General features: G+C 39.3%; 5 protein-coding genes across 7 annotated transcripts; 2 read left to right on the top strand and 3 right to left on the bottom strand.

Moving 5' to 3' along the window:
- Positions 1-299: 299 nt before the first annotated feature.
- Positions 300-3,534, bottom strand: LOC103340198 (polyamine-modulated factor 1-binding protein). The gene is made up of 3 exons (XM_089042502.1): positions 3,371-3,534; positions 1,359-2,221; positions 300-742 (listed from the first exon to the last, which is right to left on the bottom strand). The coding sequence occupies exons 2-3, from the start codon at positions 2,216-2,218 to the stop codon at positions 568-570; spliced, it is 1,035 nt and encodes a 344-aa protein (XP_088898628.1). The 5' UTR covers positions 2,219-2,221; positions 3,371-3,534; the 3' UTR covers positions 300-567.
- Positions 3,535-4,185: 651 nt separating this feature from the next.
- LOC103340293 (endoglucanase 24-like) lies at positions 4,186-7,285 on the bottom strand. Its single transcript, XM_008243683.3, is given in 7 exon segments — positions 4,186-4,765; positions 4,905-5,071; positions 5,183-5,330; positions 5,650-5,879; positions 5,882-6,086; positions 6,345-6,628; positions 6,732-7,285. Coding segments are annotated over 7 exon segments (1,599 nt in total). The 5' UTR covers positions 6,964-7,285; the 3' UTR covers positions 4,186-4,432.
- A 687-nt stretch (positions 7,286-7,972) lies between these two features.
- LOC103340201 (zinc finger (Ran-binding) family protein) lies at positions 7,973-11,339 on the top strand. Of its 2 annotated transcripts, none has more exons than XM_089042912.1 (7): positions 7,973-8,351; positions 9,231-9,625; positions 9,712-9,739; positions 9,881-9,954; positions 10,069-10,247; positions 10,492-10,572; positions 11,028-11,339. In XM_089042912.1, the coding sequence occupies exons 1-7, from the start codon at positions 8,186-8,188 to the stop codon at positions 11,074-11,076; spliced, it is 972 nt and encodes a 323-aa protein (XP_088899038.1). In that variant the 5' UTR covers positions 7,973-8,185; the 3' UTR covers positions 11,077-11,339. The 2 variants fall into 2 exon arrangements, with proteins under 2 accessions (XP_088899038.1, XP_088899039.1); XM_089042913.1 differs by having other exon boundaries at positions 8,217-8,351; positions 9,259-9,625.
- A 134-nt stretch (positions 11,340-11,473) lies between these two features.
- LOC103340200 (uncharacterized) lies at positions 11,474-12,300 on the bottom strand. Its single transcript, XM_008243591.3, has one exon. The coding sequence runs from the start codon at positions 12,217-12,219 to the stop codon at positions 11,647-11,649; it is 573 nt and encodes a 190-aa protein (XP_008241813.1). The 5' UTR covers positions 12,220-12,300; the 3' UTR covers positions 11,474-11,646.
- Positions 12,301-13,586: 1,286 nt separating this feature from the next.
- On the top strand, positions 13,587-17,309 carry LOC103340199 (2-oxoglutarate (2OG) and Fe(II)-dependent oxygenase superfamily protein). 2 transcript variants are annotated; one of them, XM_089042551.1, is made up of 6 exons: positions 13,587-13,965; positions 14,148-14,711; positions 15,335-15,420; positions 15,612-15,922; positions 16,332-16,403; positions 16,489-17,309. In XM_089042551.1, exons 1-6 carry the CDS (start codon positions 13,779-13,781, stop codon positions 16,784-16,786), a joined length of 1,518 nt encoding a protein of 505 aa, XP_088898677.1. In that variant the 5' UTR covers positions 13,587-13,778; the 3' UTR covers positions 16,787-17,309. The 2 variants fall into 2 exon arrangements, with proteins under 2 accessions (XP_088898677.1, XP_088898678.1); XM_089042552.1 differs by having other exon boundaries at positions 13,589-13,965; positions 16,332-16,410.
- Positions 17,310-17,723: the final 414 nt, after the last annotated feature.

Here is a 17,723-nt window from a genome sequence, read left to right as displayed (position 1 = left end):
TTCTACACGATTTTTTTTTTAAAAAAGCGCCCAATGGGCTACCATGACAAAATTCAATACTCAGCTCAGCCAGCCTACCATGACCCTCAATACTCGAATTTTTTAATTTTTTGATACAAAGAAAGTTGAAAAGATATCATTTAAATACAGAATGAATGCTGAAGTAATTTCTCGTATCCACTTATGCTACATGCCCCTTGCTCAATACTTGAATTCTTAGCCAAGTACCACGCTTGATATAAAATATTTCTAGTTAAAATATCATCCGACAAATGCAGCATTGGTGGAACATATTCAGATGATTAACAAATGAGATTTGCATTCCAATTAATGTACGATTTTCTGCGTTCGGTTAACAACAGCATAAATGCACAACCAGATAATGAGTTCAAGGGGGCTCTTCACAATGTTACAATCGAAAGAAAGGGTCTCAGACAGAGATTGCTATCCAGAGTCGCTCATTCCTTGTTTTCTTTCTGGTATGTTGACGGGCGGGTGGGATTGATCCAAATAGTGTTGCAAAGCAAGCCACCGGACATCAACCACCGGGCAGGCGAGCGTAACAGATTAGATGTTCGAAGCACTCAAAGCCATCACCTTGCATTGTTCATTCATGGCCAGAAGTTGGGCCTCTTTCTTGTCAAGAAGAGCACTCAGCTTCACATTTTCTTCCATAAGTTTCTGAACTTCTGTCTCTTTCTGGATTTTCTCACCCTCTAACTGTGTTGTTTTTGCGACTAGCCTGTTTCAAAGCAACATCATATGATAAAACAACAAAACATTTCCATCTAGGGTATATGGATGTAGAAGGGGATGAGATGGCATCAGATTACTGCACAGGCATAAACATATGACTGCTGCTGCTGAAAAACATAAGAACAAGACATGCAAGTGCACGAGTGTGCCCGTATGCAAAAGCTAAAGCTACCTTCTTGACCAAATGATCTAACAATACCCGACTAAAAACCCATTTTATTATCTGCAAAATAGCTCCAGAAATTCCAACTTCCGGAAGACCACTCAATTGTATGACCAAAGCAATTAAAAGAATTTGAAAACTCAGCACCTAAATAGATCAAACCAACAATTTCTAAATCAGTGCTTGGTAGTTTCATGCTTGATATGTCAACCAGCAAGATCTGAACAATACAGTGCCAAGCAAAGCACTCAATCAGTGATAACTGCCAGGACAACTAGATGCAAGCAACAGTGAAACAAGGGAGGGCTCAACTTAGTAAAGAAACAAAAAAGAAATTCTAGCAAAAAAATCTGGCATAACCAACAAAATGATAGAAGAACAAGCACTTGATAATTGAGAAGAATGAAAATCTGTTGAGTGCAGAACAAAACATACTGACCGCTCAAACAGCTTTTCAATAGTTTGGAACTGCTTCTCTGATGAAAGCAGTGTTTCTCGTACAGTGATGAGACTGCTAACATATGATTTTAGAGACTCAAAGTCCCGCTTCACACGACAAAGCTCCTGTTCATTTTCTGCAGCTCGTTGACGCTGTCTATATGTTTCTTCAACCAAATCCTCAACTCTCTGCTTCATTTCCGTTAGAATACCATTTGTACCTAGAGCAAACCGTTCCATCTCTTCTAACTTCAAAGACATATTCTCAATTTGGATAGACTTTTTCTTAAGTTCCTCTGCACCAACAGTTACCTTCTCCTTCTCAATTGCAGTTTCGGATTCTGCCAGTACAACTCTCTTGACAAGAGCTTCCATTACGTCTGTAACCATCTGCACAGACTTAAGTAGTTCACCAATATAAGTTGCATCTTGTTCATCCAGAGGACCATGTTGCTTACTAATCCCAATCCAAGTGTCTTCATCTGGACTATCAAAGGAAGAAAGATCAACATTCCTAGACCAACCAGACAACGGTGTGCCATCTTTATCAACAAGCCCCACCCCTTCCAATTGTTTGATGCCACATGATGTATGCGCTAAATGAGGAACAGCCATTAATCTTGCTTTTGATTTCAAGTATGTTAACAGTGTTGCGGTAGTTTTAACTCTCCGCCAAAGAACCTCTAGTTCCTTTTTCGAATCTTCCTCAGACCCCTCTATACAAACCTTCACCTCCATAAGCTTTTTTTGTAATACATCCACTTGCAATTGCCGCTCTTCCATCTCCTGCTTCCATATTTCCTGCGTTTGGCTCAGCTGAGACTTCAACGTTGACAGCTCAACATCTTCCTCTGCTGCCATCCCCTGTTCAAAGTTGTCAAAATGAAAATGAAAACTTTCAAATATACTGTAAAGTGACCAGTTCAATATCAAAGGCATAACCACCTTTGGATCCTTCAAAGGAATAACACATTATGAAGGTTAAACAAAGTTATAAGCAACAAGGTGCCTGCTAACTCAAATAGGACTTATAACAGGAGAAAATATGTACGAGTAAGTTTAATAGCACATGCCATATATCAAGTTTGCATCTTGCAACATGAGGCATACTTCTCTGGTCAAAGCAGCAGAAATGCACCCAAATCAAGCAAATCTATGCTTAAGCATATTAAACACATTCACCACTCAATACAGGAAAAAATCTTAAACCCAAGCTGCATATTACACAAAAGCTGGGATGTCTGCATGATGCAGAGTTGAACTTCAAGCAATGTTGGTTATATGCACACACATACACTCTACTGCAAAGATCCTAATACGTTGCTAGAGACAGGATAGGAGATTTAAAGTTGAATAAAGCTATATCCACGACCTCGGAAATAAATTTTTAGTTCATCAAAAGAGGAAAAAAAAGGGTGATTATCACCTGGGTACTTCTGTATTTTCCTGAAAAGCTGTACAAATCATATTATTAACTAACCAGCATCACTCAAAAATGAACTCAGATGACCAAACAACAGCCCACTAACTCAAATGCATCCCTCAACTATGCCTCTATGAGGCCTATGCAAAATAAGTTCAAAAAACACAAATTAAAGAAGATCCAACGTGTAAATCATAAATCTAAGGCTATTTCCAGTTCAAAAAATTTTAACTTCTGAGAAATGGAGGGGGAAATAAAGAAATTAATATCTGTACAAAACTCAAATTATGATAAACTAACAGCAGAATCTTGTAACAATGAACAAATGAAACCCTAATTATCACATTGGGTTGATAATTCCGTCAATTTTGGCTTTATAGTTCATCTGACTAATCGCATACAAGCACAATCCGATCTTAACAAAAAGCCTAAACTTTAAACAAAGTGACAAAACAGAACTGATACAGGCACGTAATTACAAAAACAAAATAAAAGCTACGATCTAACACGGCAAAGAGAACGATAAGATGAACGATTAAAGCCAAACCAAAGCTCCGAAAAAAGAAAATGAGATAGAAATGAGTACAGACCTTTGGAATTGAGGAAAAGGCAAGGGATTTTGAGGGGGTTTGAGTGCAGGAGCTGAAGGTTTGGTGCTGGTGCCGTCTTCGTCTCGTCCAGCACACCGTTTTTTTTTTCTTTGGGTAAGAAATGGCAATAATAACAAGAATGAATGTGAGAGGGAAAGGGCAGCTGTGGTGCTTTCTTTTTTGTCCACCCTTCGCTTTTGTGTTCTTTCTTTTTCTATTTTCAAATAAACAAATAAAAACCTGAATTTTCAGAAAAAATGTTTATAGGCCGACCAGTATAATTTACATCACGGATAGGATTTAATTCAATTATTAAAGTAGCTATGTTGGGTTAAGTGGTCCTTCACTTTTGAGCAACAAGCTCAAAAAAAAAAAATGCAACCAAAAAAAAAAAATTATGTAATAGATTAGTGAATTTAACTCTGAGGTTGTGATTTGTAGCTCAAGTCAAGTGGTAGGCCTCATATATTTTTGTATTGAAAAAAGATTAGCGACACTCAAACAAAAAAAGTTTTTAAAAAAATGGGTTAATGAGTTCGGGCGAGAGTAGAACAGGTCCTTGTGTTGCATCCCCTTCTTTTAATCCGACCAGAAAAAACTATTAAGTCAATATTGTTGTAAATTCGTAATGTTCTTTGTTGTGTGTTGCAAGAAGAATCCATTGCTTACATTGACAGCATGGGCGGCAAAGGACTTGATGTGGGATTAAAGTTATTTTTTGTCTCTCTTTAAGGGCTCTTCACGGTTCATGTATCTATCAAGTTTGATTTGATTTTAGATGAAGAATGGGTTGCATTTTGGGCTATGGGATGGAATTCATTGAAATTCTTTCGAGTTTGATTTCATTGAAAACTCATATTTACATCGCAGGGAAATGGGCAAACCAGTCTGGTGTTCCTAGCTAAAACCAGCATGAGATCAAGCACCTCAATCTCTACCTGAAACACTTAAACTGATAGGAGCAGCTATTTCATGGCATTTTACATGCAGTTTATTTTGCTATGGATTTCCTGCAGGCTACATATTGTACACAAATGAGAGCGATTATATAGGAGTGCCCTTCTATGAGAAAGTCTTGGCAACTGAAGAACTGGTAACTAAGCCTGAGAGGAGGGCCACAATGAGTGCACTATTGTAAGTGCTTGGTTCACCTTGCATCGAATTGTTCCGGTTATCGATATAGGTTTCATTCAGGAAGGGGCCTCCAACTAGAGCACCAACAGCTACATTTGGATTGGGATTGGAAGAATTCAGCCACTTAAACCCGTCCTGGCAGCCGGTATGTGCATCAGCTGGAATTGAAGATCCCCTGTGGTGCACATACTGAGGGTACTTGCTCCCATACCCAACAAGATAGCTCATCTCCATTGGATTTTCGCCCAACACATAATCTACCTGAAGAATATTTAGTAATTTGGTCAGATTAATGCAGAGAGAGACAGTAACTTTGGGGCTTTACTTAAACATCAAAAGATGAATCAGTCTCCAGAATCCATTCAAAACTATTACAACTTATTTCCAACAGATTGAATACCTGAGAAATGGCAAAGTTACGAAGATCGGTAGGCTTGTAGAATTTCCCATCACAATACAGCACTTCAGTCTTGGATGTAAGCATGTAGTCACTATAGAGAACGGCTAGAAATGCTGAAGCCACAGCATGCTGCAGACAGTTCCATTTTATCACCCATATCAGACCACCTATATCACAAGACACATAGAACTTCATCAATTTAGTCTGCTCCCACACACAGTCGTTCAGCATAACACACACACAGATTCACTGATACCGTAAAAGACTGAAAAAATTACTGGCTGTTCTGCTGGATGTGGCCGTGGGCGAATCAGGTAGAAGTCCACACATGAAGACCTCTGCAGTTTCTCTGTACTTTTGAAGGTCCATGTTCTCTGCAAATGAGATATCTTTTGTACCAAAGAAACTTATCCTGGACAGTAGAACCTGCTCCCAAAAATGTCACAAATATTAGCATAATCTGAACTTTGCAGAGTCAGCTAGATGTATCCTCTCTCTCCTGATGCTTGCAGATGAAATTAGCATATACTACTTTGTATAAACAATTCTTAGCAACAACGTATATGATTACTGATCATTAGAAATAAGAGCTATATTGATGATCTTAACAACAAAATGGACCACTATAAATATAGATAATCTGAGCTTATAAACTACATCTGACAACTTCGGCATGAATTCAACATTCAAGTACCATATGAAGAACTAAATGGAAACGAGTTAAAGAACTCCTTAGAATATATACCTGAGTAGCAGCATGCTTGTCGTCCCAACTAAACCAAGATGGACTTCCCCAGTTAGCAAATGCCGGGCCGTTCTGTTCGGTTGCATATTTCAAGTATGTCAAGTCTCCAGTGGCATGATAGAGCCAGGTAGCTGCCCACAAGAGTTCATCTCCATATCCCGTAGAGTTGTAGTAAGTCTGCACTTGGGGTATGCTGACACTATAAGAACCTCTGTAAGTATCAGCAAAACAAACAGCTGCTGGCCATGCATGAGGAGCAACTTCGAATAAGAGGAGTTGATTTTCCTGAAAACCAGAGATGCTGATGCCATAGCTGCTGCAGTTTCTGCTGCAACATCTGCTCCTGGGAAAGATGTGTTAATTTGAATCAGAGGCCTTTCCTCTGTCATGACTTCAGGTCTCTGCCAACACTTGTGGTCCAAGTCAGGATCACCCACCTTCAACCACATACAAGCAATCAATAAATAAACAAGTTCAAAAGGTTAATTCTTCCCCAAAAAGAAAGCCATAGAATTGTGTTAGAGCACCGCTCGGGTTATTACATTTGTTCACCAAATAATGTCTAAGCACACTTTTGAACCTTGTTCATTCTAATAAGTTATTATCGTGATATGCGTGCTAAAGGTAATGTTCTCTTATCAAACTTATGTCACAAGACAGATACTTGTGCTGTAAAAAATGTTAGGCAATTAGACCTGAATATAGAGCTCATTGGGAGAAGGATGTGCATTGATAAGGTAATCAGTGATCCATTTAAGCGAGTCATGGGCATGATCCAATTGCTTCACCGCTTTCATCTGATCTCCATATTCAAGAATTCCCCAAGACAACACAGTTCCAGTAAAAGCCATGGGGAACCCAAACTTGATGAGGTCCCCTGAATCATACAGTCCTTTTGACAAATCCAAATCCTCCTCACTCCCATCTTGGAGCCCCGAATCCCCTCTCCACGGAATCGGATTATCCACAAGCTTACCAGCTACAAACAACAACAAAGAAGTCTACAACATCAACAACATGCATAGTTATTATAACAAAATAAATAATATCAAAACAAGAATTGGAGAATTGGGTTTGTTTACATTTCTGGATATCAAAGAACTGCATTGAGAGTTGAAGAGCTTCTGAGTATTTTTGCACTATGGGGCCGGGGCGACCCGAGACACGACTTGAATTGGAATGCTTGAAATACTTCAAGAGAGTGAGTGCAGCCATAGTGGCAACCAGAGCTACAGTTACTAACAGAATTAACCGCCAGCACCATCTTTCTGTCTTTGACCCTTTCTGAGCAGCTTTCTCAGCTCTATCTTCCATTTACACAACTTTTTCAACCATTCTCAACAAGATTTCAGCTTTCGCTTTGTTAAGACTAAATCAGATTGTTTTTTCCAGACCCAGAAAAGAAAAAGTAACAAAATTCGATCTTTGTTTTACTTGTTGGACTTAGGCTTGGAGATGAAACAGAGTCCATAAGGGCATGTGTGAGTGCGGCTGGGCCGTCGGATTGGTGGGGTGGGGGTTTGCGTGGAAGGTCGAGATGTGGCCGAAGAATGATGCCATTACGTTGGGGAGGCAGACGGCCAAAAACTGCCAGGTACAGCTTGGCCTTTGTTTTGAAACCGGAAGAGATGATAGATTCTCAGATTGTGCTTTGCCTTGTCATTTTCTGTTCCAACTCCATGGGAAGAGAAAACCTTGGATGAGTACTTACCTGCCATTTGGCAATGATGAGTGGCAAGACAACCTCCACTTGTGTCTTGACATGTGGCAATTTATGCCAGGCCCATACCTACTTAAGTATTGCCATTGGATCAAAGTAAAGTCTATCCAATGGTCAAAATCATGCACAAATTTCTCTCTACTAGATTGGGGGATAGGCTTGCATTTTGATTTGGATGAAGATCATTTTATTTCTGCTTGAGATCTCAACTCATGTCATCTTGATTCTTTAAAGTTCAAAATATGTTGTTTTTCTTAAATTTTTAAAAATTATTGCTTAATTATGTTACAATGTCAAATTAAAATATTTACGGATCAACGATAAATATTTGTGTAAACTCCATTCCCTCAGTCGATTGTGGGTCAATTGAGAGCTCTTTTACATGATGAGTATACTCATCAAACTTGTTACATCTCTTGGGCAGAGATTGTAAACTTTATTTTTGTTTAAAGAAAAATAAAAAAAAAGCTTGGGCCATAGAAGATTGGTTAAAGTTTTTCAACCTTCAGGTTCAACGCCCTGAGGCCCTAGTCAACTAAATCCTATGTGGACCAGCCTAACAAATTACGGTGGTGCCCCGAAACGGCCCAAGTTATCCTTCCATCGAGGTCAAGGGCGCGAGAGGTGTGAGCTGCACTGGCAACTGAAGAGCTCCGTAGTCCGTACGATCCCTGTGCCCTCACTCCTCTACCATTGGAGCTCTAGCTTATTATATACACGCAGTGAGTCACACAGAGACACGAATATTTATAGATACAGAGAAAAGAAGAGGAGAAGAGCAAGGTGAATAGTAAAACTTCAAACTCTTAATTAACAATGGCGGAAGGAAGGGAAGGTGATTGGGAATGCAGTGGATGCAGGAACAGAAACTACGCCTTCAGATCCTTCTGCAATCGCTGCAAGCAGCCTCGCCTTCTTGTCGACACCAAAACCCCCGCCGACTCCAAATGGCTCCCTCGTATTGGCGATTGGATCTGTACCGGTTAGACCTCACACCTCTCTCTCTGTCTGTCTCTGTCTCTTCTCTCTATGTGTGCGTTAATTTTTTAAATGTTAAATGGTTAGGGTTCTTGGGAATTTGGATAATTCAGGGATATGGGTTTTTAAGGTTATGGGTTTAAGGGTATTCACGTTGGGTTCTGTTTGAATTGTACCCCGCATAATAGTATCTACTTGAGCTCTTTAAGATAGTTTTAGGGTCAATTTTTGTTGATAATTGAGAATTTTAGCTGAGAATGCCATCTCCTTAGTTCAATTCATTCCGTGGCACCCATCTTCAGTGACCTTTTTTTAAGTTTGATTAAAAGTCTCAATCTTTGAAACTTAAACAAGAGAAAGAGGGTGATATTCCTAAATCGTTAATTGTGTTTTGTTGAGAGCAGATAGTGGTTCAGTATGGCAGTTGGGTGACATGCTCTGTTTTGTAAATAAGAATGTAGGGGAAGGATGAAATACTGGTCTGGAGCTTAATTTTCTAATAATTAAAACTCAAATATTATCACCCTCTCTACTTTTCTCAATTTCCTAGTTGAACAAATCGACAGCTTTTTTCCAGCTGCATTCACTATAATTTCACATCAGTATACGTTTTCTTATATGGTTATGCTAGTGACATGATTTATTGGCAATGTTTATTGAATGAAAGCACATAGTTGTTGTTCCTGCAGCTTTTGTATTTCGTTGCTTTTACTTTTTTGTCATTTTGAAAAAATAGGAACTTGCTATCAATTAGGTTGAGTGGTTTTTGTTTCTTGTATGTGTGTTTTGGTGTGGGATGGACTGGTTGGTGTGCGTATACATGGCTTCCTTTCTTCTTCCTGGCTGGATTGTGGGTTGGGTGTGTATGGCAATGGATCAATAGGTTGCACTAACAACAATTATGCATCAAGAGAGAAGTGCAAGAAGTGCGGGCAACCAAAGGAGGTGGCGGCAATGCCAGCGATTGCAATGCCTGGAGCTTCTCTCCCAACTTATTCACATTATTTTGCCAGGGCCCAAGGAGGACTGGACCAAAAGATGAATATCGGAATAATGGGCAATGGTGCTCCCCAACAATCGCTTCCTCTGAACTGGTCTATGGCAGGGGCTGATAAATACGGAGTTCAGCCACCTTCTTGTTGGTCTGTAGGTGGGAACCATAATTCTGGACTTCTATATTCAAACCCTACTAATCAGCTTCTTTCAGTTCCAAAAGGATGGCGCAGCGGTGACTGGTTATGCAATTGCGGTTTCCACAATTATTCGTCTCGAACACAGGTATGATGACACTACATGAGCATTCAAATAAAAAATTGTTCATTACCTGACTGTTGATATCTGATCCACCTGTGATTTATCTGCAGTGCAAAAAATGCAATGCTTTTCCGCCAGGTACACTCTTTCTTGATCAGTATGGCAATTGGTTATCATAGATTTATGTTTTAGAAGCACTTGAGCTACTGTTATTGGGTTTCAATATTAAGCTCTGGCATCATTAATTGTAACTAATGCTCATTTATTTCCATTATAAAGCTCTTGGAACGAAGCGATTAGCATCGGAAGAGCTTGTTCATGACTGGGATAACAAGAGATTGAACGTAGGAAGTGTAAGTATGATTTATCTATTCTATGACATTTTAGATTATAACATTGTAAATAACATACAATGTCAATGTTTTCTTCTTCTCCTCATCCTTTCCTTATTCTTTTCACTGATGCAGACAGTTGGGCATCAGCAATCCTATCCTGGGTTTGAGCAAGTGGTAGGCACCAGTGCTAACCCTGTAACTGGACCTTATGCTTCATATCCTCCCAGTGTAAGCTCAGGCATGGCTCCGAATTTGCAAGTCCCCATGCCATTGACACAGCAAACAACGACACCTACACTCCTTGGCAAAGGGTAAATTTGGAATCACCTTTTCCTTTTACATATGCATAAGTAGGTGTCACATTCTGTTGGTTTGATAACTTTTTTGGTCTTTGAATCTTATGATATGTAACTCTTGTTAACAAATATAAAGTATTCATGTTTATTTTGTTGTTTTCAGTTTCACAGCTTTTTGAATGTGGATAAATTGTGGACTATCCCTAATTTTAATTTAGCTTCTGTGGTCTGGGTTACTTATATTTTATTGACTTGGCAGAGCAAAGCAATGGCGTAATGGGGATTGGATGTGCACAAATTGCAACAATCATAATTATGCGTCTCGGTTAAATTGCAATAGGTTAGTTTTCAATCTTATTAAGTTGAATTCATGATTAATGCATTCTAAACTAAACATCGATTCCTCTTTTTCTATTTCCAGTTTGCTTCCGCCCCCTTTATGAATATCCTTTGTTACTTATCCTATTCCTGGGTTTTAATCCCAACTTTTGATGGCGTAGAAACTTTTTTCCCGTAACGCATGGAATATATCCTGGTAGATTGTTGCTTGATTGTTCTTGCCTTGGGAGTAGTCAAACCTCTTTCTCAATTTTTCCTTTGCTTCGCTTTTTAATAAGAACAGGAATCTCAAATGTGTGTACCACTGATCCCATCAGCAAATATGTGTTTCTAGAATTGCACCAACTGTTTACAATTTATGGGTGTACTTTGTGATGCTCCACGTTGAGACATGTACATTATCTCCATTAGTACGTTGTAATTTGCTCTGAATGTTGGAACCTTTGTTTTCTGCAGGTGCAAGACTCAAAGAGATGCAACCGCTCAGCCGGTCAATGTCATGTAGTATTTCAAAATTATGAAGTTGTTTCAACCTTCCATTCATTTTGAACTATGTTGAGGTGAAGATGAACGTTTTCTATAACCTTTGGTTATCTCCATGGTGATACATTATTAAGATAGTAGATTGATATTTCAATCTTAGTCTCTGCTCGCCAAGAATGTAATTTTATAGTTCCATAGTTTCATCTCATATAGAAAGGATGGGTGCGTGTATACTGTATTGATCGAGTAATATTACATGCTCAAAACTAGTTTTTTTCCTTCAAACATTCTTTTGGATTCTCTGTCGCTTAATTCTCGGAAATTACTATCTGGTGACATTTCGTCCCACATATTCAACACAACATGCACACACAGACAAATTTCTAGCTTCTCCTTTATGTTGAATCTTTGAGCTGAGATTGGTATGGACAACCCAAGTCTACTATAAAGGTGAAACGATGGTGAATTATCATCACATCAAAATCAGAAATACAAAATCTCTCTGGAAAAGAAAGAAAAAAGAAAAAGAAAAATGGGTTCTAAGATTGGTGACATATTGGATGTTGTGCAGGTTTAATTGCTGTTATGAGACTCAGGAACCCTTGAGGATTGAAGTGGGAGAGAGAGGAGGTGCATCCAACTGGTAAAGGTTAAGTGCTGGTCCAACAAACCTGAAGCAAATCCAAGCTCCAATCACAATGTAAATGGAAGCATAAGCAAACTTGTTTATCCAAAATAGCAACCCTTTCTCCCCCACATAAAGCTCCAAGGCCTTCTCACCCAGACTCATATCCTCCCACTTCTTCGGAGCAGCAGGAGGTTTAGTACTAGCTTGAGCCTTTGTGAACCGTCCACCATCCCCATCACTGCCCTCCTCTCTCTGCAGTTTCGTCCGCCTTCTCGACCTCTTTCGAAATCGCAGTCCCGTGGTATCCGGTGCCAGTGGCGGTGGCACGCTGTTACTGTCAGTTTCTGGACTACTGGTGCTGCCACCATCACTGCCAGTGTTGTTGTAAATGGGTGTAGAGATTCTGAGACATCCTGGACGGGTAGGTGAGAACCCTGAGAAGATATGGTTGTGTCCTGTTCCTGTAGGTTTTGAGAGGACAAGGTGGGTTGGTGAGGATGGTGTTGAAGCGAGGAAATGGAGAAGCTTGGCCTCCATTGTTCAACTTTGTTGTTGCAGCTAAGTGAGCGGATGGATGGATAGATGGAATTGCTTATCACTTTCTTTATCTTTTCTTTGGTTTTCTTCCACTATGCGATTATTGGACCTTGCCAATCTGCTTAAGAATAGTTTGGTTGGGTGGGCTTTCGTTGGGCCTCAACCCTTGGTTAGGCTTTCGTTGGGCCTCAACGATTTCAAATTGCCGCCCTGCCCTCCATGCACTCACACAGTTTCCCATCAAATTACTAATCTTACTTCAAATTACAAGAGGGTTGTAAATAAACAAACAAGGGAGCTTATATTTTCATGGTGCAATGAGCTTGTTACTCAACTCATGTATCTAAACATAACTTTCAGACAACCAAAAATAACAATATAATCATGACATGTGCTTGCTTCTTTCTTAAGGAAACCCTTTCAAAAGGCTTTTCCAAAAAGCGGTTAGATTTTTATAAAAATTTGAATATGCTTGTATCTAATAAAAATCACTATAACTTGCTTTCTACATAATAGAAGCACTCTCTGACGCTTTTTCAAGAAATAGTTGGATTTTCTATAAAAATTTGGGTCAATTTCAATTTAGTACCATGAACTCTTACTTTGAAGACACGTTTATCCATGCACTCTTAATTTTGACGATGACATATGTTAAACTTTTCAATTTTTTACAATATTGTTACGGCGTTAACTTCATCGTCAAAATTTTAGTTAATTGCTTGCGTGGCAAGCTTGGGTCCACCCTATTCACTTCTTTCAATGCCAGTTGAATGGTATTTGTTAAAAAATGGTTTGGTATTAGTGTGTGTAATGTGTTCTTCATGGGAGGGAAGACACCAATTACCCAAAAATACTCGTCAACTGACATCAAAATAAGCAAATAGGTGATATCCATGCTTGCCATGCAAGCAATTAATAGAAATATTGATATTGAAGTTAATGCCGAAACCATATTGCAAAAAGTTGAAAAGCTTAGAATATGTAATCGTTAAAATTGAAAGTGCAGGGACAAACATGCCTTGAATGTAAGAATTTAGGGTACTAAATCGAAATTAAATTTCAACATGCTCGTTTTTTTTTTTGGTCAAGAACATGCTTGCTTTTAATAAAAACTTTTGTAACCACAAGTGCTTTTTACGGAAGCATTATCAAGCGAATCCGAAAAAGTAATTACCTCGGCATTGGGGCACCAATCTCCTCACGACTTCGTTCAGAAAGCAAATCTATCGTGAGCATGCATTCCTCTATCTATCCCAACTGCTTTACGAACCGTACACGTGTCCGATGCCATACAGGAATGCGATTCCAAATATCCAAATCCCAGCCGAATCTAACTTTGTTCCACCCCATAAATACAAATCTACCCCGCCACAAAGCCCAGAACTGCATTCATATCCCAAGCTTTTATAGTCACAAAACTTGGGTTCAACTGCAATCCAAACCTCCACAAATACCGCTTTTGTCTACCCGCTCTCTCTACTTTTGTACCTGTCATCTGTCTTTAGCTCCAAGCAAAAATCAACTCGCCGAGTCAACTCGCCGCAGCAACAGAGCCAGCCATGACCGACAACACCAACACCAACACCAACCCAGACAAACCGGTCGACCCGTTTCTCGTCGGTTACCAGCCCTCGGATCTCCGAATCGCGTCGGAGTTCCTCACCACCTGGCTTTCCTTCCTCTCCAGAGATCTGTGTAACCACTGCTCCACTAAACTCGCCGATCGCGTCCGCTCCCTCGGCTCAGGTACGCCTTTATTCGGTTTCCGTTTGTTTCCCTGGAAAATTTAGGGCTAGATAGTACGTAAAGTAGGAAAATTTCAAATCTCTTTGCGTTTAAGTACAAAGAGAACAGTAAATTTAATAAATCTTGATATTGGAATTCTTTTGTGCCAAGCCTTATTGGGAATTTATTGATGGGTATTGTAGAACTTGATGGTGATTCTAAACCGGTCAACCCAGATGAAAATTCGAGTGATTTGACACCGAAGACCCCGGAATTGCAGGGGGCTAGTGATAATGGTGAAGATAATTATAATGATGAGGACTCAAATTCACTAGGTAGTTGGAAAGACGGAGTTCATGGGATATCTGAATCCGACCCGGAAGCTTCTAGCAGTGGCTTGGCCCCTAAATCCCCCTCTGTAGAGACTCAAAGTTCTCGAATGTCGTGGGCCGATATGGCGCAGGAAGACGAGCTAGAGGAAGAGGAAGAGCGTGAATTGAGTAAGCGGGTGGTGAATGTAAATGCTGCGACTGGAGAGTTGAGGATAACGAAGCCTACATTGTCTAGGGAGCAGAGGGAGTACATTAGGTTCATGAATGTAAAGAGGCAGAAAGATTTTATTTGTTTGGAGAGGGTCAATGGGAAATTTGCTAACATTCTGGAGGGACTTGAGCTCCATACTGGTATCTTTAGTGCGGCGGAACAGAAGAGGATAGTTGATTTTGTTTATTCGCTCCAAGAGATGGGCAAGAAGGGTGAATTGAAAGGTCAGTCTTTGCTTTTGGAATGCCAATACAGTGTGGTATTCCTGTTGATATTTCTTGCAGTTTTTGGACATGAGCTTTATACATCCAGTTTTTAATAGGAGTTTTCTATGTATGCTAATTTGATACATGAGCTTTATGTACTAAATTTCCATACATAGAAAAGGATAATGTTTTATTGCCTAGCTAGAATGTAAGCAAAGACGTTCAAACTCTACAACTAAGTTAACTTTGCAGGTTTAGATCTATATTACTTACTGCACATAATGTCTTTGGTTGCCTATTATAAAATATGTATATTTAGTAATCATTTTAGTTGTAAGTTGGCAAAAATACTTTCTAAGTGGTATACGCCAGGATAAGATTCCCCCGCTGTTTGTTTTCTTGACGAGTTGTAAGTCATCTTTAATGTATTGTTGACACAGGAAAACATACAAAATTTATGATTTAGCTTAAACTTGTTTTTATGCTAGTTAATTCTGTTATATGGAACTTTTACTATATCCTTTTAAGTTTTTTTCTGAATTTAATTTCCAGTTCCATTCTAATATATTGAATTTTCAATCTTTTTTTCTTATTGGGAAATGTATATACTGTTTGGCTAACCTATTCTGAACTTGTTGCAGCGCGTACATATACAGCACCCCAAAAGTGGATGAGGGGCAAGGGACGAGTAACCATTCAGTTCGGTTGTTGCTACAATTATGCAGTGGTATACTTTTCTGACTATGGCATCCATATTTGGTGACCTTATATCTTATTTGACTATTAAATTTTGTAGAGATCAGCTAAACTGTGATTCTGGTGGATATCAGTATAATTACCGAAATATGCTCAAAGGAACTATAAAGTGCTAGTGATTTTAGATGTTGCATTGCATCTGATGTGCTCTGTTGGTTTCAGGATAAAAATGGTAATCCACCTGGTATCCTCCAGAATGACGTAGTAGATCCTATACCTCCTCTTTTTAAGGTGATCATTAGGAGGCTGGTAAAGTGGCATGTGCTTCCGCCGACCTGTGTACCTGATAGTTGCATTGTCAATATATATGAAGAAGGGGACTGTATACCTCCGCATGTTGACAACCATGACTTCCTTCGACCTTTTTGTACTGTTTCATTTCTTAGTGAGTGCGACATACTTTTCGGAACAAACTTAAAGGTTATTGGTGCTGGCGAGTTTGAGGGTTCATTTGCAATCCCCTTGCCTGTCGGGTAAGTATGCCATCCATATTTGTGCCTGTGCATTCTGTGCCCTTGTTTAGCCTCTACCCGTTGTTTTCAATTACATTTATCCATCACTCCTGTTTTTAGAAATGTGGCAGTTTCGTCTGTTATGCGAGACTTATTAGGGGCCATGATTTGATGTTTGATTGTGTGGCGTCCTCTTGTTATTTGCCTTTTGCTGTTCCTTTGGTGTTTTGTTCTTGAGGCAGCCGTTTTTCTCTTGTTTTATGTTTTCTAGTGTGGATCCCTTACACACACCTTTTGTGTTTTGGTACCCTATTTTGAAAATATCGTTTCTATTTAAAAAAAAAATACATTTATTTATATTTAAGTTTTAATATTTGCATCCGCCTTTTCTTGGATTCAAAATCTTAACAATCAGCCTTTTCCCATGCAGATCTGTTCTGGTTTTAAATGGAAGGGGGGCTGATGTGGCTAAGCATTGTGTGCCTGCAGTACCTATGAAACGGTAAGAGGTAAAACAATGTAGTATAGTTCTTGTATTAATGATTTATGTTCTGGCTATTTACCTGCTCCTTTATTGTATGTCTTAGGATATCTATCACATTTAGAAGAATGGATGAATCCAAACGGCCCAAGGGTTATGCTCCAGAACCTGACTTGCAGGATATTCAACCATTGTCCTATGAAGAGGACAAGATAACTAGGTTAAACACTCCTAGAGGCGAACGTCAGAGACAGTCAACTAGAAGAGTAGGTAACTCAGAAATGAGGGGATCTGCAGAAAGAAGTCACGTCCACCCAGAGCCTCATGACTCAACCTGGAGTCGACGTGGATCTGGAATTAGGTGGAACCGGGGAAGGGGGGTCAATGTGAATTTCGGGGGCTAGTTGATGATGGGTGCTTCATTGTCAAGTTAAAGTGTTGCAGTTGGGCCATTTCAACATTTGAAGGGCTAAATATTGGTTTTTGACGTGTGGTCTTCAGATGAGTTTGTCATCAAGGTTGTTACATATTTATATTCAGGAAGAGCTGTAGGAAAAGGATCTGATTGGTTTTGTATCTTTCTACATCTATTTAGGCTTGTCAACTGTGCTTTGGTTTATTCTTTTTCCAAGAGCAATATGTGTGCATTTTTGAGTATAGTATAGGCTATAGCTGAAGTTCAGAGCAAGCGGCGAAGATGGTGGACATAAAATGAAAATTACTGGCTGGAATGCCACCTCAATTTTATTAGGATGCTTTACTTATAAGCAACTGGTTGCATAATTAGGGTAGCAGTATTGGGTTTGTGAGTTTGAAACATGGGTGAATTGTACTATATATTGGATCATCAACCAACTTGAAGCTGGTTGTATTTGTAGCATATTGCTACTTTTTTTATATATCCCAGTGATTGATTGTACGGTCAAATGGGTGTGCTCTTATTATCCTTTTATGATCGAGGTTAAGTTTAGGAATATCTTTAGATTATTGGACCGTGAGCATAAACAAGTGAAGATTAAAATACTCATCATCACAAAATAAAACCCAACAAGAACAAGTGGGAAAATATTACTGCTTAAAGCTGTTTATGGCATGAATATCTAATCTTGGTTTTCCTCAATCAACCCGAACCCAAGTTCCAAACTTTGAGATTGTGGTCCACAGACCATCCAGTCAAAACAAAGGAGAAGCCATTATTTTTTCACCCAAACAAAAGAAATGTAAAAACAAGATGAGAGAGAAGTTTGAACGCAACGGTAGTGGCTGGTTGGGTTGGTTCAATAACCCACACATGCTTCATTTACATGCCAACCCTGAAACCCCCAAAGGGCCTAACCTTTG

Source organism: Prunus mume, linkage group LG8 (genome assembly GCF_029339155.1).
Source record: "Prunus mume cultivar Tortuosa linkage group LG8, ASM2933915v1, whole genome shotgun sequence".
In the NCBI taxonomy this organism is placed as follows: domain Eukaryota; kingdom Viridiplantae; phylum Streptophyta; class Magnoliopsida; order Rosales; family Rosaceae; genus Prunus; species Prunus mume.
The sequence above is the reverse complement of the archived record's forward strand: the minus strand, read 5'-3'. Positions and strand labels throughout refer to the sequence as shown.

Excerpts from the sequence above, each read along its gene's own strand:
- LOC103340200 (XM_008243591.3), bottom strand. The coding sequence starts at position 12,219 with ATGGAGGCCAAGCTTCTCCATTTCCTCGCTTCAACACCATCCTCACCA.
- LOC103340201 (XM_089042912.1), top strand. The coding sequence starts at position 8,186 with ATGGCGGAAGGAAGGGAAGGTGATTGGGAATGCAGTGGATGCAGGAAC. Across the intron at positions 10,248-10,491 it reads CCTACACTCCTTGGCAAAGG|AGCAAAGCAATGGCGTAATG; the intron begins GTAAATTTGGAA and ends TTGACTTGGCAG. Across the intron at positions 10,573-11,027 it reads TCTCGGTTAAATTGCAATAG|GTGCAAGACTCAAAGAGATG; the intron begins GTTAGTTTTCAA and ends TGTTTTCTGCAG.
- LOC103340199 (XM_089042551.1), top strand. The coding sequence starts at position 13,779 with ATGACCGACAACACCAACACCAACACCAACCCAGACAAACCGGTCGAC. Across the intron at positions 13,966-14,147 it reads CGTCCGCTCCCTCGGCTCAG|AACTTGATGGTGATTCTAAA; the intron begins GTACGCCTTTAT and ends TGGGTATTGTAG. Across the intron at positions 16,404-16,488 it reads CCTGCAGTACCTATGAAACG|GATATCTATCACATTTAGAA; the intron begins GTAAGAGGTAAA and ends TGTATGTCTTAG.
- LOC103340198 (XM_089042502.1), bottom strand. The coding sequence starts at position 2,218 with ATGGCAGCAGAGGAAGATGTTGAGCTGTCAACGTTGAAGTCTCAGCTG. Across the intron at positions 743-1,358 it reads ATTGAAAAGCTGTTTGAGCG|GCTAGTCGCAAAAACAACAC; the intron begins GTCAGTATGTTT and ends GCTTTGAAACAG.